This window comes from Neocloeon triangulifer, unplaced genomic scaffold, assembly GCF_031216515.1.
Source record: "Neocloeon triangulifer isolate White Clay Creek 2 clone unplaced genomic scaffold, ASM3121651v1 ptg000012l, whole genome shotgun sequence".
NCBI lineage: Eukaryota > Metazoa > Arthropoda > Insecta > Ephemeroptera > Baetidae > Neocloeon > Neocloeon triangulifer.
The window spans coordinates 8,032,031-8,056,475 of NW_026775554.1; the positions used below are offsets into that span (position 1 = coordinate 8,032,031).

At 36.4% G+C, this 24,445-nt stretch overlaps 1 protein-coding gene across 1 annotated transcript; it reads left to right on the forward strand.

Moving 5' to 3' along the window:
• Positions 1–172: 172 nt before the first annotated feature.
• LOC132197759 (AT-rich interactive domain-containing protein 5B-like) lies at positions 173–19,150 on the forward strand. Its single transcript, XM_059621286.1, has 10 exons — positions 173–321; positions 479–739; positions 14,072–14,231; positions 14,362–14,622; positions 14,675–14,784; positions 15,058–15,241; positions 15,303–15,526; positions 16,302–16,865; positions 17,454–17,860; positions 17,922–19,150. Exons 1-10 carry the CDS (start codon positions 301–303, stop codon positions 17,974–17,976), a joined length of 2,247 nt encoding a protein of 748 aa, XP_059477269.1. The 5' UTR covers positions 173–300; the 3' UTR covers positions 17,977–19,150.
• The last annotated feature ends 5,295 nt before the right edge of the window (positions 19,151–24,445 follow it).

Here is a 24,445-nt window from a genome sequence, read left to right on the forward strand (position 1 = left end):
AAGAGGCTCCTGCCTCATGTGCGTAAATGACACTTGAAAAGAAGTAGTTTTTCCTGTGGTAAGAGTTCAGCACTCGCTCGCCAGATGTCTCTTCGTTACGCTCTTGATGCCCCCTCCATCCGTCGTTCACTACAACGAGCGTGGAGGAGCGAGTTCGGTGCGAATGAAAGCGCGCGGTGTCCCCCTCTGGCGGGTACACACAGCACACGCGTGACGTCACTAATTGGTGTATTACAAAGTGAACCGATGTGCGATTCAAACGTGTGTTTCGGACTCGTCTAATTCAAATTGAATTTTAAAATGGACAACGCCGGTGTACAGGTGAGATTTTTGTCAGAGACGTGTGCGAATGTGTCCCGGACACGAGGCGCGAAAATTCGAAAAAATTCGCGGCTCGGCCGAATTTTAAATTTAAAAATACGATTAAATTTGTATTGAAGGAGGAGGAATTCAAATTTTGGTAATGCTTGTGTTGCAGTTGGTCGGCGATCCGTGCAATCGACACGGGCCCTACACCTTCTACAAGGCGTTCCGATATGTGGACAAGTGCGGACAGACGAGGACAATTTCAATCAGTGAATTTTTCTTTGTCAAAATTTGGAATGACTCGGACCTTGTGAGCATCGGGGAGCTGCAATTGTTGTGGCAAGACAAAAATAGTGATAACATTCTCTCCAGTCTAAGGCTCTATTTCCTGCCTGAGAACACCCCCGAGGGCAGAAACGAGGAGCATGGAGAGGTAAGCCAAACATAATCCGTCCGCTCCAAAAATATTTTCCGCCGCATAATTAAATTTTACAAATTTTAGTTAAAAAATATTTTTAATTTTTTATTAAAAATATTTTTTATCTCTAAATTTTTATTTGCATAGCAAATTAAATTTTGAATAAAAATTAATTACTGAAAAAATTTATTTTAAAATTTCGAATTTCATCGAAGATTGTAAAAATTGAAAAGCACAATAATAATAATAATTTCGACATTTTAATTGTGACGTCAGTACGCGCGCCTGCCAAAGGCCTCGATTGGCCGATTTGGCCCCTTCAACCCCCACCCCTGCGAGTGCGAATTGCTGAGCTCGGAACTACTACAGCTTTGCATAAATTGCTAGATTGAATTTTTTATTTCGCCGCAGCACCATACTCAGTGCCGTTATCTTATCTGTTTCCCGTCGACCGTGTTTCTCACCATTAAATAAATTTCATTAAAAACGCGCCAGGAAAAACAAACGAAAATAATTGCCAAACGGAGGAAAAATAACTCTAAAAAAGCACAATTTATTTTTGATCGGCCGAGAGAGTGCATTGGCAAGAAAGACTCTCGACCTTGTGCATTAAACGAAAAAGTTGCACAAGCGCGGCCGTTTGCAGCTTTCAGTGAAATTCTCGCTCAAATGGCGGCTCCAAATAATAATGATTACCGCCGTGCTTCCTTCGCGCTGCAGATTCGTGTCAACTTTAGAAAGTCGAAGCGTCAACTTCCATAATTTTAATTGATTGCATTTTAATTTAATTTTATTCGAAAATATTGAATTTTGCCGGAAATTGGTTGATTAAAGTTTAAGAAAAAAACGTTACATAATGTTCAATTTTAAAGCATTTTTAATTTTTAATTAAATTAAATAATTAATTCTTAAAAATTGCAAATCTTTATTAACGCTTGATAGAAACAGGAGATCTTTTTTATATTGTTTGCCACAAAATATATATTTATATTCTACACAACATATCACATTATGCGCTTTGGAGAAGAAAAAAAAACAAGTTAACCTTGGGGCCGCTCTTTTAACTACGATATTAATAAAGAATTAAAATTTCCTATTGCGGCCGACATTTAATTAAAAATTAAATCAATAAATTGAAAAAAAAATTATTTAATTATTTTATTTTTTAAAATTTTAATATTGTTGAAAATAAAAGGGGTCGCGCGCATTTGGTTGAAAAATTCCAGGCCGCGAGCTGTGCCTGGCTCTGAATAATAATAATAAGCCCACTACTGGAAGAGATGAAAAGATGAAACTTGTAGGAAAGTAGGGGTTGGCCGGCGTGGAGGGGGTGAACCCTCTCCGTTCGTCGCCCGCTCTCGCTTCTTCTTATTTTACACGGGCTGGGGTGCAATTGGAGAAAACACATTATTTTCTTTCCGCCGCGGCTGCTTTTTTTACTCAATAAAACCAGTTTACTTTTTTGTTTCGCCTCGGCCGTTTGTGCACGCATGCTAATCGCAAACCGGAGAGTCACACGACGACTCGTCGCAAATAATTCCAGCTCTCACAGTGACACTTTGATCTCCAATCAATAACTGATAACGAGTATGTAGCTCCATTACAAAATTTAAATGCTTGCAATTTGATATGAAATGCCATTAATTTGTTTATGCATTAATTTCTATTAATTTTATTTCAAGAAATTTCCCAGAAAAGATTTTGGTGAATATTTAATTGGTAAAAATATTAAAAAAATTATTTTGTGAGTTGCATTAGATTTAAATTAAACAAGCAAAATTCCTAAGCTAAGTTAATAAATTTTTTATTAAATTTGGAGATATTTTTAATTGAAAATCAATTTAATAAATAAATATTCAAAACAAATAAATAAAAAAAAATTAAAGAAGTAAGAATAGCTTTATATTAAGTAATCAGCTGTGTTTTCCACATTATTACTTATTTTCCCCTTAACAATTTACATACAATGCGGAATAATGTTTATATAAGCTCCGATTTATCACGAATGTATTATTTTATGTTTCCTCAAAAGTTTGGTCTAAAAGTAGCCGGAAGTAAACTTCCCTCTGCTAAATATTAAACACCCATTTCATTTTATTTATTTTCCCCGTGCGATTTCACGTGGCTCTGAAATTAAAGTAAACAGGAGCAGTGAGGCCGCACGTCGTATTGATTTTAATTTGTTATCGCGCGCGTCAAACGCACACACATACACAGCCCTGCTCTCTCTTTCTCTCTTTCAGTGCACGCCATATATATCTAGCCGTCTTTGTGCGTATGTGTTTATCCCGCGCCCCTTCGGTTCTCAATCTCCTCTCGTTTGCCGAATAAACGAAGCGACGGGAAAAAATAACCCGAACCGCTGACGAGAGAAATTAAATCGCAACGTAATTACGGAAAGAAGTAAAAAAAAAAAGAAATGCGCCGACTCGACTTTTTCTTTGCCAGCGTTCATGTGACAAACGTGACCCTCATTATCAACTTGTGATAACTTGTCGAAACTTTGCTCCCGTTCATTAATTTTCTTCTCTAATTTTAATAATTTTATCAATTTTGGTTTCAATATTTCAAAATTCTGGATACACAAATAAAATATTCTGCCGTTTACAAAGATTGGACGTGGCCATGAAATCATCCAATAGGCGTTGGCGCGTCACCTCAACTTCCCCTCGATGCTACAACTTAGTGTCGCGCAAATATATATTTTTTTAAATACATAATTATTCCTTTGCGCTTTATTGGAATTTTCAACTAATCGGATTTTGGGGAGGGCCCAAAATCGCGGCCCTGGCAGAGCAGGGACTCCGTAATTGAGATAATAATCAATAAAATACGTATAATGTGACCAAGCGACTAGCAGAGCTGGAGCTGCTCTCTCTACGCCCAAGAGCTGCCTCTCGACAAACATTTTGAGACCTTTGCAACTCACTAATTGGATGATAAGAGGAAGGAAAAACGTATCGATCATTAAATTTGACGGATTTTTCTCAATAATTTCATCGTTCTTTCAAATTATTCAAATCCGGGAGTTATCAATTATTATCAAAGAGTTGTTAAATTTTTTTATTATTTCATTTAAATTTGGTTTAAAAATTAATTTTTTTAAATTCGTTTAGATCAAAACGTTTTTGATTAGTTATGAGAATATAGTGATTTTCTGCCGAAGCTTAAAGTTTGAATAAATTGTCTGCAATCGTAATTCATGAAACGAACTGTAATTAATTTAAAAAACTTCCTTTAAATTTTAACATAATAGATTTGTAATAACTTTCCAATAATAATTTTAGTTTAATTAAAATAATTCTTATTTAAAAATTGTTCAAAATCATAAATAAATAAAATATTTCTGAAATTGTATTTATTTCATTTCAATAGAGAAATTCTAGTTTTCTTGTTAAAACCGGTGAACTTTAATACACTATTTTAATTTTGTAAATTATGCAAAGTCTTTGAAACTGCCTGTTGTAATATGAAAAACACGTTTTTAAAACATTTAAAATGTTTACGAACAATTTTATTTTAAAATATTTATCGTGAACTTTTGAGGCACTTTGTAATTGTAAAGTGATTCAGTAATATTTGCACTGGAGATTATTCTGTCGCGAGTCAAGGTCACTTACTGGCCGGCCCTCTCGAACTCGTCATCCGGAGAGACGCGCGGTTTTTTATTTTTTATTTCTTGCTTCGTTATGACAATGAGCCAAATATTTATATCAGCAGATTCGGTTCGGCGAGCCAAATTTGATTCAAAAGTCAGGCGTTGCCAGGCTTCGGGAAAGAGGAAGAAAAGCCGCGAGCGCCCCCACGCCAAGGGATGGATCTATTTACTTCTGGGGTAATGCAGATTCACGCGAGGGGACGAGCAGCAGGCGCTCTCGTTCCCATTCACACATAAACTTTGATATAGGTGGACACTCTAACGTCCGGGAAGAGAATATTCGGCGACCAGGAAAAGCGTGATTAATTTTTTTGGCGCCGACTTTTTTTCTTTCCGGGAAATTTTGACAGAGGATCAATAAACCAGACTTTATGAATGGGGGTTTTTTTCCGCCACCATTTCGAGGAAATTGGATTTGCAAAGTTTTGCGCAAGGTTTTTTTATTTCATCAAAAGTGATTGATTTTGTTCTTTTGAGGAAAGTTTTCATTCTTCTGCATTCTAATTTTCAGCTTTATCATTTAACTTGGACATATGGAAATAATTTGATTAAAAATTAATTAATCCATATATCGGAGTTTCTACATTTTTTTAAATCGATTAATAAATTATTGGACAAATTGACAGCAAAAATATTTTTTTTTTCACTAAACTTGCCAGATATTTAATGGCGAATAGTTTAATTTCATTTTTTAAATAACTTAAATTAATGTTGCTAATGCGCATGAAAAGCAAGTATTTAATTTTTCATTTATTGGCCTAATTGGACCAACCTTGTTGGTTCACCGCGGCGGTCGAGTCTATTTTGATTTAGGGCGTTTTAGCAGACATCTGCTAGTTGTGAACCATATCTTCTCTTTTTCCCAATTTTTTTTTTTTGCTGACCAAGAAGAATAAATAATAATAATTTCATCAAACATAGCTTATTTATTCTGGAGCATTCAGCAAAACGCTTCCGAAAAGTCTGAATTCCCATCATAACATGTTTTATGGAAATTTTCAGCGCACATGAATATTTAAAATCCATTGTTAATATTTTTTAGCGATATTTTTCATCATCTAGAGAATGTTAAATATTAAATCATAAAAGTTATAAACGGCCAAAACACACAATAGGATAGAAAAAAGCAGCTGATAACAAAACAAAAATCGTTCGTCTCTGGTTTGTTTGTTATTTAAGTAAGCTGTTTTTGTTTTTCAATAAATAAGAAATTTTCTATTTGAAAACAAGTAAAATACTGCAATTTTTAACTTTTTCTGTCTGCTATGAAAAATGTGAAAATTTCATTACATGCTACATGTTTTAATTAAAATTACAACTATAGAGAGAGTGAAAAAATCAGCTTATTTAGGTTAAAAGTAAATTCATTTACAATAAAAGTTGATATTTGAAATTCATGTTTATTCCCATTAAAAGAAAATATAAAATACCATCAACTTTTTTTCAATTCGAATGACAATTTTTTGTTTAAAAAAACTTTTTTCCCAGCCCTGCGCGCATTAGTAAAAGGCTTTTGCTTAATTTTATTATCCGTCGCCAGCATATATTGAGAGTGTTGTTCTTCATACATACGTCACGCAGCGCGTTACCTCATTCACCGTGAAAGGAAATACGCGATGCAAATTGCTTGAAATTTAATCAATACGCCTTGTAGTGAAAAGCGAGACGCTTGCGAAATTTGCGGAAACCTTCCGCGTTGCATTCCTCATTTTCTTCTTCTTCTTCCTCCTCCGTAAATAATGATTGGTGAAATTAAAGGAATTAAAATTTGGTGCGAGTTTGACCGCGGAAAGACGCGTGGGTCTCTCCAGCTTTGCCGCGCCAGGGATAAATAATATCCCCATCAAGAAAGAAAGAAAGAAAGAAAAGCACGCTGGCAGTGAAACCGACCGAGCGACCCGCGTTACAAATATAAATAGTCGCGCACATCGCGCGCGGCTGCACCAACGCGCGGCCAAATAACAATTCCGTTTAATCTTATCTCGTCCATGCACACAAATGCCGCTTTTCAGTGATGAAATTAAAGCCGATTCGACCGACCACCTCTGCGCTCATCCGAGTTGGCCTCAAATCGGAAACTAATAAATAAATTTGCACCAGAAATCATGCAAAATTTAAACGTTTTAACGCATTATTAATTTGAATTAAAAAAAAAATGGGAGTATTTTTTTAATTTTATTCATATGTTTAAATTCTTATTCCAAAATGAATTATTTAATGTAATATGTAACTGATATGTAATTATTATTTTTGATTGGATATTGATTAATTTTTTTTCCTGGTTCCACATCTATAAAATTCAGCACTTTATTTTTCTAATAAAAGTATTTTGACCCCTAAATAGATATCTGGGGCAACATTGGTATTTGACGCACCCCAGTAGCTTATACTTTATTTCAAAAGTTCAACCCAGCTGCCTCTTTACAAATTAATTTCTCGTTGATTGCTTTGTCGTCAATGGCAATTTTATACAAAAGGGAACCTAAACGTGGCAGATGTTGCGACTTGCGACATTTTTTTAACGTCAAAATGTGAAAATGTTGGCTTGAAAATTTATTTAGAGCGTCTTGAATTTAATAAGTTTTTTTATTCAAAAGATTTTGGAAAAATTATTTTCGACTTGACTGAAAACGAGTCATCTCGCACGGGATTTCGACCTGGCACAAGGAAACCTTTCAAATTCAGCAATGAAGGTCGCAGAGTGACAATAAGTCGAGGCATATAATAGGTAAAAAGGTGCGTTTTGAGCAGCTCTGGCTCATTTTACTGCTTCTCTCTCTCTCTATTTTATTTTTCTACCTGCTTGCTGAACGAGAGAAAAGAGAGGAGACGCGCGAGATATATATTCCTCTCTATACATGCACACTCACAGACAGGTATACAGGCTGGTGTTCTTGCTCTCACACAAGGCCCTGCTTTTCTTGCATCCATCCAATATAATACAGCCGCTCTTTCTTTCGAGTTTTTTCTCTTTTCATTCTTGCTTCAAAGTCCGATGTAATTAGCCACATCTCGCGTCGCTTACACAATTAAAACAAATTAATTTTTTACATTTAAATACAATATTTTTGCTAAGCACGTGGGGTGGAAATTTAAGTGAAGTGGCAACCATGTTAACGATTTGTGAAAAATAATAATAATTAATTTTTAGAAATTCATCCGTTTATTATTTAATTTTTTTAATTTAAATTTGTTATCAAAAGCCTTTTAATATTTAAAACAATGGCAAAAGTTGTAATTGAAGGTGCTTGCGCAATAACGGCACAAACAAGTTTTCCCAATTTAATAAACGAAAATAGGAATGCACGCTCCCACTCTGGTATTGATTTTAAAGTCATGCCAATCCCCTGGCTCGACTCGCGCTCCGCTATCTGCACTCAAATTTGACAATTCCAGACATTCCTTGTATCAATTTAAAATTCTTTTTTAAAAATAAAATTTAAATTTTATTGCATAAAAAATTTTACCAAATTAAATATTCCTATTTAAATAATACTAGTTATTACTTTCAAATTATTCTCCATTTGAAAAATATTTTTATTAGAGGGGAAAGTTAGAAAATTCAGGTCGTGACAAATTTATTTTCGTTGGGTGATTTTTTTGTGCTGCTGGGCCTCGTCAATGTATTATTGGGGTTTGAGCTGCACTTCCATAGAACATCAGGAAAGCCAAGGCTGCTTGAAAAGAAGGTAGCCTCGGCAGCTCTGCGTCCTCTCTGCGACGCATGTCCAAATTGGCAAAACGAGTCACATTTGTTTCAAATCGTCCTGCTTAGTGCAAATTAAATTGTTATCAAAATGAATTATTATCAATTACATTTGCTGTGAACGATTGATAAGGGGTTTTGATATTTTTATCACTCGAATGATAACGAATTTCAACAAAAATTAGTTCTAGGAGCAAAGGAAATGATAATTTATTACTTGTAAATACTCAAATTATATTTTGTGGGTTAAAATAAAATATTTTAAAATCGTCAACCTGAATAATTATTTTCTTTGCATATTTTAATTATATTTGCTGATAAAATCAGTTAATTAGTAATTATACTTTGATATTACCAATTCTTGTAATATTTGATCAAAATTTAGATTTAAATTTAATTAAAAATGAGTGAATCTTGATAAATCTTATTATAAACAGTAATTAAATGTTTTAAAATTTAATTATTGCAACGAGTGTTTATATAAAATTAGAAATGATGGGATGCAGGCACAGCTAATTGGCATCACATGCTGGACGAAATAAATTTATATAGCCCTGTGAGCTTTTGGTGTGTTCAGTGCTCTGGGCTGGGGTTTGGAGGATAAAATGGAAGAAGGGGAAGCAGAGCCGCGCGCGTATATAAGTACGTATGGTGGTACATCAAGGGGTCCGCCCGTATTTTACTTTGCTTTACTCCCATTCAGCTGCTAAATGCTAAATTGCTCCTGCACTCTTAAAAATGCCCTAAAATTTCCTTTTCTCTTTTTCCCAGATTAATTTTAATGCCGCAAATATCTTGATTTTATTTTTTAATTATTAATCCGATTTATATTTTTATTTGCGGAGGTAAAATTTAATTAGTCCGTTAAATTGGGTGCACTTATTGGGTGCAGAATTTTCTCAGGCGCTGCAGAAAATCAGCTAACTGTCGTGCGAATAAAGTTACTTAAGCCCAAAACAGCGGCTCTTTTTTATATTATTATTCTATTTCTTATTTTTAAAAATAAGAATCGTGAACTGTGATTGGTTCTTGGATTTCGAGATAATATTTTTATTTTAAAACCAAGCTGCTTGGCCGAGCCAAGCTTTCTTAAATAAAAATTTAAGAATTCACCAATGAGCGTGCCAGAAAATAAAAAAATAAGGGTGGACCAATCAGGGGGATGCGATCACACCCCCAAGTGGAGCGCGAACTTTGAAACTGGTATTGCACGTGTCAGGTAAAGTTCTCAGTATTGTAATTCGACGCGTTAAAATTGTTTCGACACCTTCTTCGTTCATAAATAAAGTTATTTACGCTCTTACTTATGATTTGGAATACATAAAAAAGTTATTATACAAATTATGAAATAAATTTAGAAATCTTGTATTTTTTGTCATAATGCTGGCTATGAGTGTCACAAAATTACTGTTATTCTCTGTAATAGACTCTTTTTTATGCTAAAACTTGTGAAAAAATAGCATTTCGATTGATTGTCCTGAAGAAATTAAGAGAGAAAGATCAAAAAGTTTGAAAGAAACGTGTTTGTTTGAGTACCCAGCTGATCGCGCACACTATTCTTTTTTAAAATAGGAGACAAGCCGCTGTTTTGAGTCAGCGCGTTATATCGTTATTTTCTTATTTTTAAATATAAGAAATAGAATATTAATATAAGAAAAAGCCGCTGTTTTGGGCTTTACTCTTTTTTTATTTTAGTCTTCATGACGCTATTAAACGCCGCTGTATATTTATATATATTTGTGTGTGTTTCAAATGCAACCTTCAAGCAAATATGTCACGGCTGGCTGATTGTCTGCCTGCACACACGCTTTTTTCAGCACTCGTCTCTACACGGCCAAAATAAATAATTTCATGGTTTTTATATAAATAAAAAATAAAAAATAATTTATTATTTTTTTAAAAAAATTTTATTAAATTTAAATGAAAACATTTTTTGGAGAATTAATCTATTTGTTGAACGTGGTGGTCGAAAATTGGAATAATTGTAGCGAAAATTATAATTCGGCGGTTGCCTGGCAACCATTCCAGCTCTCTCTCGAGTGCTCTGCGAGTTCAAGAGAATTGTGCGGGCTAAAGTTTGAACATAACTTGCTCCATGGATGGGGCTCGAATGTGCAAATCACTCCAGCTAGTACAATTCACACAAGGCACTGCTTGAAATTACTTAATTTAAAGTTGGTTCGAACGGACAATTTTCAATTTCGACCTAATTAAAATTAATTAAAAATTTGTCGTTTCTAATTAAATAAATCATTATAATGTTTTATTATGGATGGTGTTACGTCGATTTGAAGTTATATCGGTCGCGTTTATTTCAGTCGCTTGGACGTAAAATTTCTCACTCGATTTTTATCCTTTTTTAAAAGAACTGGTTTTCCTGGTTTATCTGCAGAGAGTGGCGCTCGCGAGGAAGCGGCCGATTAGAAAATCGCTGCAGTATTTCACTAAACTGGGCATTATTATTTTATTTGCACGTGAAAACTTTTAAATTTGCGAGCATTTAAATTCGAATAAATTACAAAGTCTATTAAAACTTTTCCTGGAAAATAAATGTAGCGACCCACACGTGAGAGCGGGACTGTAATAAAATCAATAAAAGCATTTTATTCTTACTCAGCGCTTACCGCCGCTGAAAAATATTATCACCCTTCACAAACAACGCGAATAAATTTAGATTTAATTTCCAAATCATGTGATATTAATTAATTAAAATTAAATAAATTTATTTAAATTTTTGTAAGAGGATAATTTTTCGTGTTTCTTTATTTTGCATTTTATGAAAGGGCTGCCCGGAAAAAAATATGAATTATTATCTCCGAGTGCCACGCTCTGAGTAATTCGCCGCTTTTATTGTTATTTCAGCGCGGCTTTTATTTCAACGGCGTCTCAAATTATGCTGCGAGTACGCAAGCGCCTCGCATGAATTTTTGAAAGGCTTATGTTCATTTGTCCAACTTCTCGTTCCTTTTCATCAGAGTGATTGGCACAATTTCCATCTTGGGCGTTCCTTTGATTATTTTCAAACAACTCGTCGCCGTCGAAACACCTGGCCGCAATCCACTTTTAACCGCATTTATTGGGCTTTTGTTTCATTTGAATGGTGCAAATTTTATTCCATTTTAGTGCATATCACTGATAATTATGAAGCTTGATGCATCCACACAAAATCCTCGGGGCCGACCCCCTAGTGGAATCTTTAACTTTCCTAGCGAACCAAGGAGGCTAAACATGCAGGTACCTCAAGAATGTCAAATCGTAAACATTATCCTCGCTGTTAACAAAATATGCCTCCACGTGTTTTTACAAATTCCGAATAAAATCGATTAAAATTCATTTTGAAGCATAAACATGAATTTTATAACAATTTAAAATATTTATTTTAATAAATTTGCAATTTTTTTTTCATTTTTATATTTTTTATTCAAAAATGAGTGGGAACAACGGTATTTTTTGCATGGCCCTCTCAACTCGGCGCTTAATTAAAACAATTTTGAGTTTTGATGTGCATGAAAGCAACAAAGTGGCTGGGAAACAATGGCATTTGTGTAACTGTACGTCCATGCTCGTCTCTCTTTCTCTCTTCTTGGCACAAAAGAGAGAAAAAAGGCTCAATAACTCAGTCAGTCAGTTGAGACGACGCTGCAGCGAAATAAAATCTCCTATTTCCTTTTTGATCTCTTTGCGAAATTGCCAACTTCCTTGTATGGAATTTAATCACGATTTTAATTATTCCCATTCAAAATCAATTCATTTTTGTCAATAAAAAATTTCATGAATTGGATAAAAATGAAACGAGCAAACGCACAAATAGAGAGCCAAAAATTGTGCCGCAGTTTGCAGGCAGCAGAACCCGCCAGCCAGCTAGCAAGAGCAACCAACCCTCGCTTGCAGGAGGTTCAATTCAACTCACCCTCTGTGCTCTCTCTTGTTCGGGCTCCTCTTGCGCTGTAATGGCGCGCTCTCGACTTCAAAGACAACCAAAGAGACCCTCTCCCAAATAAATCCCAAATTTCCTCCTCAATTTAGAGACAGACGTCCTAAAATTTACGCCAAACATTTTGCCGATTTGCGAAAAAGTAATTAATTAATTTTAACAACAGAAAATTTAAAACATCTCCGTTTTTCCAGGGCATTTAAATTTTTAATTAATTTCTCAGTGAATCACTTTTCCGACCCCATGCTTACTTAGTGTTTAGTGACGCAAAGTAATTTCCAACTCTTGTTTCGCGAGGATGAGAAATCGATTTTGTCATCAGACCAAAATCACGTTCCTTTCCATCCATTTTGATTAAAATTCGGCGTCCGCCCCGCAGCACCGAAACCCACTTTTAATGAGCAATTTTTCTTTAAACCAAATTTAGAATTTAATCCATTTTAACACTGGAGAAAATAAATTCATTTTAAAAATAAATTTTAATCATAAACTGTTGGATGCAGGCCAGGCCAGCGTTTTTACAGCGGGCCATTAGCCGAATACCAATTAGTCGGCTGGTATATCGAGCAGTGCATCCTTAAATTCGAAAAGCAACAAACAATGCCGCCAGTGCCAAATAATTTAATCCCAAGTGTTTGTGTTTACAGGCGGTGCGAAAATATTTATATATATGTGCGGCTGCCGCGTCGGTCGTCGGACACACGCACAAGTGCAAAATAAGACGTCACCGCGCCTTCCAAAATTAAACCTCTGCAGCGTCGACTCGCAGCAATAACCTCTCCAAGCTGCACAATTATATATCTCGGGCCGTAATTATCTCCGGCGTGATTGGAGTGCAAGTGCGCTATGATAAATTTTGTGCAAACAGGGTGTGCCACTCACCCCTGAAATTTGAATTAAAATTTATAAAATAAATTTACCCCGAGTTCGATTTTACTGCGATTGCGTCTTTTTGTATCGGGCGCGGGTTAAATAGGTCAAAATAAACATTCGTGTTGATCTGGCTTGTTTTTATTTTCATCGGTCTGGCATTTTTCCAGCTGCGGTGTTCCGAAAGGAAATAGAAAAAGTAGAAAAAAGCGGGACTGCAGCTAATTGAAGCAATTTAAACAACGAATCGATTTTTTAAATTTGCAATTCAAATTATGAACAAAAAGTCCTTCTCATCGTAATAATTTTTATTGATTGTTTGCACAAAGCGCCGTCACAGTTTGTTGCTTGCTGAATAGGCTGTTATTCGTTTTTAAGTAAAATTATCAACACCTTGGTGCCCCCGTTACCCCTCCCCCCGCGCTCTGACATTAATATCATTTACATTCTCCCTACACCATATATACTCTTTTTAATATTTATTTTGCCCCTCTTCTCGCTCACATCATTTCCAGCCAGACTCGCTGCATTCGTATTACGCTCCCACTTCCTGTCACTGCGCGCCGTATTAATTTTAGCTCTAATCAATCAAAAGTGATTTTTTTTCTTAGATCAAACACGAATGGGAATTATTTTATATATTTTGAAATTCAAAATTGACGACGTCGCTAATTCGAGTTTCGTGAGGCGCACCAGATGATGTTTTAATATTTTTTTTCTCTCTCTTAACTTACCAAGTGGGGTCTGGTTCTTATGATAATAATGGAACGTTATAATATAAAAAATGGGAGCTTTGCAGCGGCAGCAAGCAGAAAAGGAGCGGAGACGTCGTTTCCAATAAAATCCGCCAGGCTCCACCACAATCTAGATTTGATCGTGGTCGCGCGGTGTGTGCCGAGAATCTCAATGAGCATAGACTAGAATGAATCTAATAATAATATATAAAATGAAACAACGGTTTTATCTCCGGCCAGATGCAAACAATGCACAAAATTTCACCGCAGCGTCCTCTTTAAATATTCACGCGGTTTGCATTCTCTCTCAAAAGCAAACACAAATATTAATTGCATGTCTACATTTTTTTAAATAAATTCCCAAATAAACTCTAAAAAAATTTGTATAAAAAATATGGATTGAAATTTGCCAGTTGATAATAATTATTTTTTATTTTGTCCTCAGGATGAAGTGATGGCAATCACAGAAAAAGTGGTGCTCAAAGTGGACGACCTGATCTCATGGATCATTGCCGGCAGCGTGGAGTGGCGGTGGGGCCACAGACCTTCCGCCGCCCTCAATCCTGTCAAAAAGGAAGAAAAAGAGGAGGACACGCCCAAACTAGGTAAATTGCCATTTGGATTATCTAATCTCGCCCACGTTTTTTCTTTCTTTCCTGTCGAGAATGTCAAATAAATATTTACTGCCTCCCTGATTCACGGCAAAACTTAAAATCTTGTTACTAAAAATTGCAGATATTAAAAAAGACTCAAGTGAGCCGAGCACCGGCGAGTTCAAAACCAAAAACGTGATGGTCATGAGCTTTCCTCGGTACTGTCGGTACCGCAGCATGTTCAAAAGGATGGAGGGCGACCACAAGGCGTGGAAACACGCGGCCCTCATAGCAGCCCTCGGGGGTCTGCCCGACTTTCAGACAGACACCACTGTCCTCTTCTGCAGGGACAACTTTGACTACCCTGAATTAGAAACCCATGAGCTGCTCTGCAACCACTTAGGTAACTTGTAAACTATATTCTTGAAAAATTTATTAATCTTTATAATCTGCAGCACCAAAGTTTGCCGGGAGACCAAGAAAGAAGAAAAGACGCAATGCGTCACCTGGCTCGGAATCAAATGAAAGTGAAGGATCGTCATACTCCGTAGAATCGCTCGGAAAGGTAATTTTTCAAATAAAAAATAATTTTGTAGTCTGAAATCTTCAATTTTTTTACCAACTGGAAAATTATGTTTGGTTTTATTTTGTTAATCACATATTTTTAATGATATTTTTTTCAAAGGCAAATAAACATTAGACTTTGTATATGGAATTTCTATTATTTAAAATAAATTTGAGCGCATTAATAAGTTTAAATTTGTTGATAGAATTTTGCAAGTGTGTGGCGCTTTTATCTCACACAGGCCATGTTGATGAATAATTTATTTGATTTCAGGTTAAAAGGCTTGGCTTGAAGCAGCCACAAAACAACAGGCCAGGCGCAGGCATCATCAGAAAGAGGGGTGGACCGCGCAAACCACCGTCCAAACAAGAGGCGGAATTCCTCCAGGGCCTATATGCACACATGATTAAAGTCAAGCAGCCTATTGATAAAGTTCCCAGCCTTGGATTCAAGCAATGTGAGTCGACTTAAAATATTGTTTTCAACAAAGACTAATTTGAATTTTTAATCCTTTGTAGTGGATTTGTATGCATTTTACATGAAAGTGAGAGAACTTGGCGGGTACAAAAATGTCACCACAAAACGGATGTGGAAGAGGGTGTACGACGAGCTGGGTGGTAGTCAGACAAACACGAGTGCAGCCACCTGCACAAGGAAACACTACGAGAGACTGCTGCTTGTCTATGAAAACAGACTCATTGAAGAGAGCATGACGCCCAAGAAGAGAGGAAGGAAACCAAAAGTGAGATTGTTTGCAAATCACTGGATATATAAGTTTTGATAAATTATTTCAATAAATTTTTCATTTTATTCCCTTGTAACAAGTCACATTATAAATTATTATCAATTTGTATATTATTAAATATTATTATTATTTCTATTAGTTTAAATTTTTATTAATAATAATAATACATAATTTAGAATTTCAAATTAAAAAAGGTGGCAATAGCCACTAGTTGGGGTCCCACTGGAAATTATATTAAACTTAAAAGAGGATTGAATTCAAATTGAAGGATAATGATTTGTCCATCAAATTATGTTATTAGTCTAAATAAAACTGTTGCAAACTAGTGTAATGTCATTGCAAGGAATAGAAATTGATATTAGGCTGGGTTTATTTAAAAAAATTTATTTCTTGAAATTTGTAACTGAATTTAATGTGTTATTTCTTGAATTAATATATCCTAATTGGTAAAAATCTAACAATTATCTGTTAGAGATTTGGAATGTTTTAAGTGAAAAAAGTGCCTCCTAATAGGACCCCAATTCTCCAATTAGAGAGTTTATCAACATTTTAATTCACTGTCACATGATGTTTTACTTAATTAATTTTGCATGCATAGTTTTTTTAAAATATTTTATCTGCTTCAATTTCTTTATAAATTGTTATGTTTACTAGTTGAATTTTTTTTAAAGAAATCAAATGTTGCATTTTTTTATATGTTTATTTTACTACTCCTATGTTGAAACTGCATATTTCTTTTCACAACTTTTTCTCAAACAAATGCCTTTTGCAGGATATGACCCTGATGATGCAGCAGTTAGTCAGCCAAGCTTCTTACTCAGCATCAATGACCTCAACAACATCAACCGGATCCGTCAGTCCTGGAAGAAGAAAATCTTCCACTTCGGACGACTCGCCTTCCATGAAAAAGAGAAAGCTGGAAATCTTGGCCAAAGGTGGTTTAGACATCCGGCCTGTGGCCACAGGTCCTCCTCCCATCATGCCAGAGGCCGTGCTTTTGCAGCCGAGAACACAGAAACTGTCCAGCGAGGTGTCCATCACGGTCACCCCAGACGTTTCTCACATGATCGACAGACCTTCCTCAGGGTCAGGACAAACCTTCAAACCTCCCCCTCAGCGATCAGTTCCAAACATCAGCATGTTCTCTCGGACGGGCAGAGTGTACGGGAATCCAAAGGTGTTTGACTTGACTGACGACAGGCCGGACGGAAGTGTCCTCGACCTCACCATCAAACCTGTTCCCAAGCAGCTGTCCTCAGGTGCGCCAACGCCGAGGGGCCAGCAATTTCCAGATGTTTCTATACTTCCTCAAAATGGTCATCACCTTCCAAATAAGGTAAAAAAACTCAAAATTTTCAAAAGAAATCTTAACGTGGATTCAGAAACGAGAAAACCAATGCTCGGGAAAACGAATCGAAATGTCCTAATTATAAATTTCAATTATTTTCAAACCAGATTCGGATTTCTCTTTCCAAAATAATTAATTTTACCACTTATAAATTGAAACAAACGGCAACACCCTGAACATGACTAGGATCAGTTATTTAAATTTTTATTTTTATATTAAGTTAATTTAATGAATATTTTCTATTTATTAGAGATATTTATATCAACAACTTACACAACTCAATAATAAAATAATAAGCCTAAAAAATTGAAATGAATTGAAAATGGAAATTATGTTTTTTCACTTTTGGTATGAATGGAGTATTATTTTAAAAAAAAAACCGACAAATAAAGCAAACCTTTTTGTAAAACCTATAAAAAAAGGCATAAAAAATAAACGACAATTTTATTGATCTTCAAAAAATAATAAGAATATTAATAACAAAATAACTTCAAAAATCATGAACAAATTTTATTTTAACAATTTCTCAAACGGAACCAGGTTTAAACTTTTCTCTAAAATTTATTAATGTTTCAGTCAAAGAAAGGTGAAAAGAGTGGCTCGAGTTTGGAAATCACGTTGGTGCCCGCTGCGCCGAGTAAGGCGAACGGCAGCAGAGGAGGTCCAAAGCAGGGCAGCAAGGCGGAGGCAAGTGCAGCGGCGGCGGCCCTTTCCTCGCCCTACAACCAAATGCTGCTGCACCCCGAATCGGCCGCCATTTACTACAACTACAATGCAGCTCTCTCGCAAATGCTCAGCCAGAGTGCCGGCAACTTCGGCATGCCCGGCCAGTCTCTCTCCCCGCAGGAGTTCTACAAGAACCTGCTGTCAACGGCGCACCTGCCAGGCCTGCTGGCCTGCCTCAACCAAGCCAGCAGCTTCCCCGGCCTACCCAGGGACGGATCCACCTCCATCACCCCCCTTCCACGCTCATCTTCCAAACAGTAACTCTCTCTCTCTCAGTTCATTTGATTCCGAAACGCCATCTTTGTTCATTGTTCTCAGGGATTATTTTGCCGACGAGTCCTTGGATTCGGATTTTCCAACACAACGGACTTGAGTTTTCATTCATTTTTCATTTGTAAGAGCTGTGCTGGAGAAATCAAGCTCTTTCCCCACCACAGACTCAACTGTCAGAAAGGGTATTTAAAAAAAAAAAACAGTACAATCGTCAATTCCAGTCCCTATATAAATATTTGTTTGACTTGCTAGAGTACCTGTAGCAAATTTAATAGATTTGGTTCGATATCCGCCTACTTTCACAAACCGTAGCTATGCGTAGCTAGTGGAAGATGACTACTTTCTGTGATACTATGATTTGACGGCCAATAATAATTAACCTAGTTGTATTGATTGAGCGATTAATGTTATATACGGCCTTAATGTGTAACATGTTGAATTGTTAGCAGCAAATAGAAATAGATTTGTGAGTGTTTTCCAGACCCATCTTGTAAAGGCAGTTTTGCCTCTTCCAAGCAAAATCAATTAACCTGATTTCCGACAACGACCCATTTATTTTTGCTCGACGCTTTTATGCGTTTTGATTTTTTATGTACATAGACTGAAATGCATCGATTTTTCTCTCCCGACGGAAGCACCACTCTGAACCGACTGTTGAAATAAATTGCTTTTTTGTGTTCAGCTAGTTTTATATAATTTTGCAAGTACGTTTCAGGACTCTTGAATGATTTCTGTGCCAAAATGCGTTGAGAGAGTGACACATACACACACAAACAAACACAATTGTTGCGTGCAAAAACCCTGAAGATAGGACGTTTTTGCCCATGACCGTACATTCTATTTCCATTTTCAGTGTTCAATGATCTCTTTGTAAAAATGAATGTGAATGAACAAGCACACAATACTGCCAGATAAATATATATAAATAATTATTAACTAATTGCAAAATATATACGAGCGAATTTGTAGCGAGAAAAATGTTGAGGAGCACCTGGAGCTCCCGTAGATACATGATATTGTACATACTGCATAAATCCTTGGCTAAATTTAGGGTCAATTTGCAAAGCTGCGACGTATAGCAGTGGAAAAATTGTTCTTTTGCACTAATCTGGATGTGTTGCAAAACTAATTGAAAAAATAAATCATTCTGCATGTGTGTAGGAAAGGAAAATTGCAAGTGGGAAAAAGCAAAAACAACTCAATGACCTGTAAAATAAATTCTTATACTTTTATAAAGAAATAAAAACCAATAAAATTGTCCATTTGCATTTGAAGAGGCGTCAAATTTCATTTTTCATCCCACTTTTTACTATGAACAAGTGGGCACGTGAGCAATTTGCAGAGTGAAACGCCTGGGGCGGCGAGGGTAGGCAACCTGCCGCTCTCGTTGGAGCAAACGGTTGCATACCCCCTTGCGTGGGAAGGGGCACTTGAAAGACCATTAAATTTTCGGGATTTATACATTTATCTGCACCTATTAATTTCTCGTCACGCAAATTTAATTTTAATAACATTTTTGCAAACTTGTTTCAAGGCCAGTGAATTAATAAGACGGAGGTAAATTTGACTAAAATAATAATTTTTGGTCATGTTGTGCTATTTTCTGAGGCAAGGTGATGAGAGGAAGTGTGGGTGGGGGCTCAGGTATGTGAATTCCCCCTCACCTCTCCTCCACCTGCCGGCCTGTCGATTGCCCGGCCGCTCTGCCGGCCAATAAAGCGAGTGTGTGTTTTTTTCTCATTTTTTTCTCTCTCGTTCGCTACTTTACCAAAGTGAACACTACCTTGCGCCGCGTTCTCACTCCAAATAATCATCGCCGCCGTTGCCAAACTTCCCGCTGAGAGGCATTGTTCGCGACACTCGCACGTCCTCGCCGGACAAAAAACCTGATCTTGGAGCGAGACTGTCAATACCTGATTTGAATTTCTCGAGACGCACGCGGGAGTTGCGAGTTTTATTCTTGGACGTTGAATTTCAATTTGAATATCGTCAACTCTTCAAGCGGGATTAATTACTTCTGACATTGATCCTTTTTTATACAATCCAATTTTATAAATTTAATACATAAAAAACATAAGTATGGAAATTTTCATATTATGATAGATTATTTTGAGCTAGAATTTTAATTTATTTCTGCTATGCCTTATTTGATTAATCTATACTATAATTTTTTCTTACTTATTTATTTTTTTATGTTATAAAAATTTAATAAATTTAATTAAAAGAGACGGAAACAAAAAGCAAATTTCGGTTAATTTTTTTTTTAATGTTTTAACTAAATTTTTTCTTTGAAGAGTTAAAAATAATTTTGTTATTTCCGCCTTTTCCTTGTAATAAAGGCATGACGCTCTTTTCTCTCCAGTCTATATAGTTTTGACGAAAGAGTGATCGCGCGCGGCTCCCACAGTTCACCTCACTCGCCGGTCGACTCGCTCTCTGGCTCTCCATCTGAAGCGAAAAAACTACAAACCGCTCCAGCTTTCCTCGCTAGAGAAGGGGTAGCAACAAAGCGCTGCGAAAAAATGATTTCATTGTTACCGGAGAGTCGATGACTTTTTGTTATTTTGTTATTTTCTCATTAATGCACTTGCTTTGGCGGAGATGACAGGCAGATTTTTGCATTTTTCTTTCTAACTCTATAGCTTTTCAAAGATCTGCACGCGTTTCTCTTTGGGCTGCGTGTTAAAATTTATATGCAGTGCAAAAAGCAGCCGAGCTTGGTCTGCATCTGGTATGTGAAAAAAAAAACAAAAAAGAGCGGTCGAGGGGTGGAAAATTTGTGAATATATCCAAAAGAGGGAGAACGGTAGAGGGGAAGGACTATTGATTTTAGGGTGACACTTTGCAACCCTCGCCTCCCCCTTCTATCTTTTTCATCCCTTGATTCTCTCTCTCTCTCTCTCTCTCTTTCCCTAACTAAAATACACACCGAAATGTGCGCGCTCGGCTGGAGAGAGAAAGAGATGCGCTCTCTTCTCTTTCTCTATCTCGCTGGGTTCATTTTGGACTCGCGCCGAGAAGAAGGTTGAAAAATCAAAACTCTGCGCACTCAATAATTGAAAAAAAAAATATTGCGAATTCGGGCCAGCAGGATGTGACACGATTTGAAAATACAATCTGGTTTCCGTTCCATTTTTATAAAAATATATATATCCGTTTTTCGTTACAAAGAGAGATGATTTCAGCAGAGACTGACGGACAGCACTCGTTTTTCGACCGCCAGATAAAATAATACACGTGTCACACATGCTGCATTATGAATTGTCGCAATGTGTGTCGTTGTAAATGTACACACTCGGAATTTGTTTTATTCTGCGCTATTAACAAGTACGATAACGTGTGTTAACTTTAACAATTTTAACACAGCACGAACGTCCGCATTCTCTCTCATTGTCAGATTTCCATTTAAGTTGATTGTCATTTTTGGCAGAAGTAATTTCTTCATATTCAGTTGATTCATTTCACGGAATATTGCTACATAAATTTTATTTTTTGAGCTACAAATTCAGGTGATTTTTTTTCTAAATAAGATGTTGATACTTGCTTGGAACTTTGGTGTTTACGAAAGTATATGTTTTGTTATTTTCCTAAAAGTTCCCCCTTCTCTCTGCTCGATAAATATTTGTAATCAATTTTTAAACAAAGAAAATATCCATAATATAGGTAAAAACTAAGTTTTAAATTAATTTTCAACTAGCAAGGTGGTCCAGATTTTTACTGAAAAGTTTAAATATTTTTATAAAAATAATATGATCTGTACAAAAAAATACAAAGTTGTATAAATTAATTATTTTATTATTTATGTGATCGCTCACGCGTGCAATTTCCTAGCGTATTCGTTTCGTTGTTTTTTTGCTCTCTCTCGATATAAGTATACACAGAACGTTGTGCAGCAAAAAGAGAAATAAATAGCGCACGCAGACAAAGAAAAAAAACCAAGGAAAAGAAGCAGGATTCTATTATTTGTTGCAGGCCGGTGCTCATTAGTCTTAATTCCTTGGCGATCAAGAAGCGTGTCGTGAGAACACACCGAGCGTAAAAAATAATCGTCAGCCATGCCGTGCGCGAGTTGTAGAAGAGAAAAAATAAGCCCAATGAGCATGGCCGAGTCTCAAAAGGCCGCCGATTATTTACTCCGGCTTTTGTGCGAATTTTGGTCTCATTGCTTTATTCTTTGTCCACGGCAAGACCAAAAACAAGATAATTTGACATCGGCCCTGGCAAGACAAATAAGTACTTTTGGCACCAGCGAGTTCCGTCGTAACGACATTGAATTAAATTATTGAGCTGTTTATCAAGAGATTTGCAAAAATACGCTATTATTCGGTATTTTATTTGCGAGACAGAAAGAAATACACTATAATATGGATGTGGAGAACCCTCATTAGCAAACAAAGGCAGTTGTACTGCGCAAAATGATTTGATAAAAGATGTAGAACATCAGGGGTATATGTTTAAAAAGAGAAAAGTGATTCCTTATGGTTTTTGTAAAAATTGAGGTGAATTATTAAGTCGAAATTTTAATGATCGATTTGAAAAAAAAGAAACAAATGATATTAACTTAATAAATTTTATCCTCTCAAATTAATAAATTTTCAGAAAAATTGTGTGAAATCTGGTTTTTGGTATCGCTAACTGCACAACTCGACTGCTAGTGTGCAAAATTTCCAGTGAGACGGACACCTCGGTAAAGTACGCACGCAAACGAAAGAGAAAGAAAGAAAAGCAGCGCCAAAGGCTCGGAAGCTCTACGCGATCGTAGTGCGAGAGCAGAGGGGAAAGAAAGATAAAGAAAGAGTAAAAAAAGACACGAAAAGTCCTTAAGTTGAATGATCTTTTAGGAGAGATGGTGCCACACATCGCGGTATTAAGGTGCGCGCCGAGGTGTGCGGCGTGCGGCGGCGGCCGTGGGGTCGGCGGCGCCGCACGCAGTCGCCGGCCGTCGGCAGTTCCTCTTCGCTCAGGCCCTCCTTCGCCCAACCTGCCTTCTTATTCTTTCTTTCCGAGACACACACACAGTAGCTGCCGGTCTTTTGTAACGCGCGGCGCCATGAGCCTCGACAGGGCCCTGCCGGCGCCGAAACACTGCCAAGACCATTGTTGCGCCCATTGTTGCGGCCTCCCTTTGTTTGGCACCAGTTGACGGCGTTCGCCGGCCACCGACCAGCACCATTATTCTCTCGCATGCAGGTGACATTTCTCTGTCAACACACGCAAAATTCAATTGTTCAAACTCATTGTTGCTCAAAAAATGCAGTCCATTCTTGCAAATCCTCTAGATAACTATCAAATTTTATATTTCAACATACAAAATTTATAATAATTAAAACCTAAAAAAAAGGAAATTTAATTTAAGTACATTTTTCGTATTTATCAGTATTTATATTATTTATTTATTTTTCTGAGGAGAAATTAAATTTCCAAACAAAATTTTTTAATGATTACTCTGGATTACAATGAATGTATATTTTAATTTCTCATAATTATAATGTGGAGACCAAATTCCCTCCCTTCAACCCTTAAATTTGATCGGCGGGAAAGTTTTGCGACTTTGACGAACGAGATTGCGGCGCTTTGAATTTCTTCTTTCGATTCGGGGTAGAAATACTCGCCGGTCGGCACCTTTGCAAACACGGCAGCCTGGATACCGATACTGATTTTTGTATTTTCGCCTGATTTTTTATTGCTGACGCGAGTGAGAAAAAGAGCGAAACGTTGCAGCCAACGCAACGGAAATAGCTCTGGATTTAGTTGAAAGGGCTCTTCAATGACCTATAGAAAAGTTGTACTTTTCATCAACGAGTACGAAACTAAAAAGTTATTTTTTACATATTTTGACCTTCAAAAATATAGAATGCGTGGCTTATTCGTAATTAATTTAAAAAAGAATTGGAATTTTTTAAACTTCCTTTTACCAATGAGTCTGCGCATCATTATTAAATATTTTTAAATCACTTTTCGTAGAAACGAACACAGAACACCACAGAAATTATATCATCGTAAAAAAGAGTTTCATTTGAAATTTTTTAGTTTTTGAAGTTACATAAAATATAATTAAACTAATTATATGTTTCTTGTAGTAATTAAAAATAAATAATTATATAAATAATTTAAAGACAAATTATTTTTCTACATAATAAAAACTACTCGTAAAGCTATGATGGCTATTATGTCCATTCTATACAATATGTGAAAGAATCTCTTTAATGCAACTTCTGTAATTCATTATTTTTAAAAGTTTTCTAATAAAACTGTTTCGAGCGGACTCTTTCGTGAAGCGAAACTTGCATAGGAAGTCGGCCACTGACAGGAAATAGATCCACCGTTCCAATAACCTTCGAGAGCGAACTTAACCCCTTACTTTTCTGCAACTGCATCCAGCACGCTTTCTCTGGCGTGCCGGTTGCATACCTCCCGAGGAGCCCTTTCCCCCTCCACCGCGAGTACACTGCAGACGAGACGGAAGAGTCCGCCAGCGGCAACCCTGCAACCCAACAGCAACAGCGAAAGGAAAACCGGACGCTGATTCCCTTTTTTTGGCGAACGGAAAAGGTCTGGACGTAACGTGT

What these genes read in the sequence shown, in the direction of transcription:
- LOC132197759 (XM_059621286.1), top strand. Translation starts at nt 301, where the DNA reads ATGGACAACGCCGGTGTACAG. An exon ending in TGGACAACGCCGGTGTACAG is followed by an intron (nt 322 to 478) that starts GTGAGATTTTTG and finishes CTTGTGTTGCAG; the next exon opens with TTGGTCGGCGATCCGTGCAA. An exon ending in CCGTAGAATCGCTCGGAAAG is followed by an intron (nt 14,785 to 15,057) that starts GTAATTTTTCAA and finishes ATTTGATTTCAG; the next exon opens with GTTAAAAGGCTTGGCTTGAA.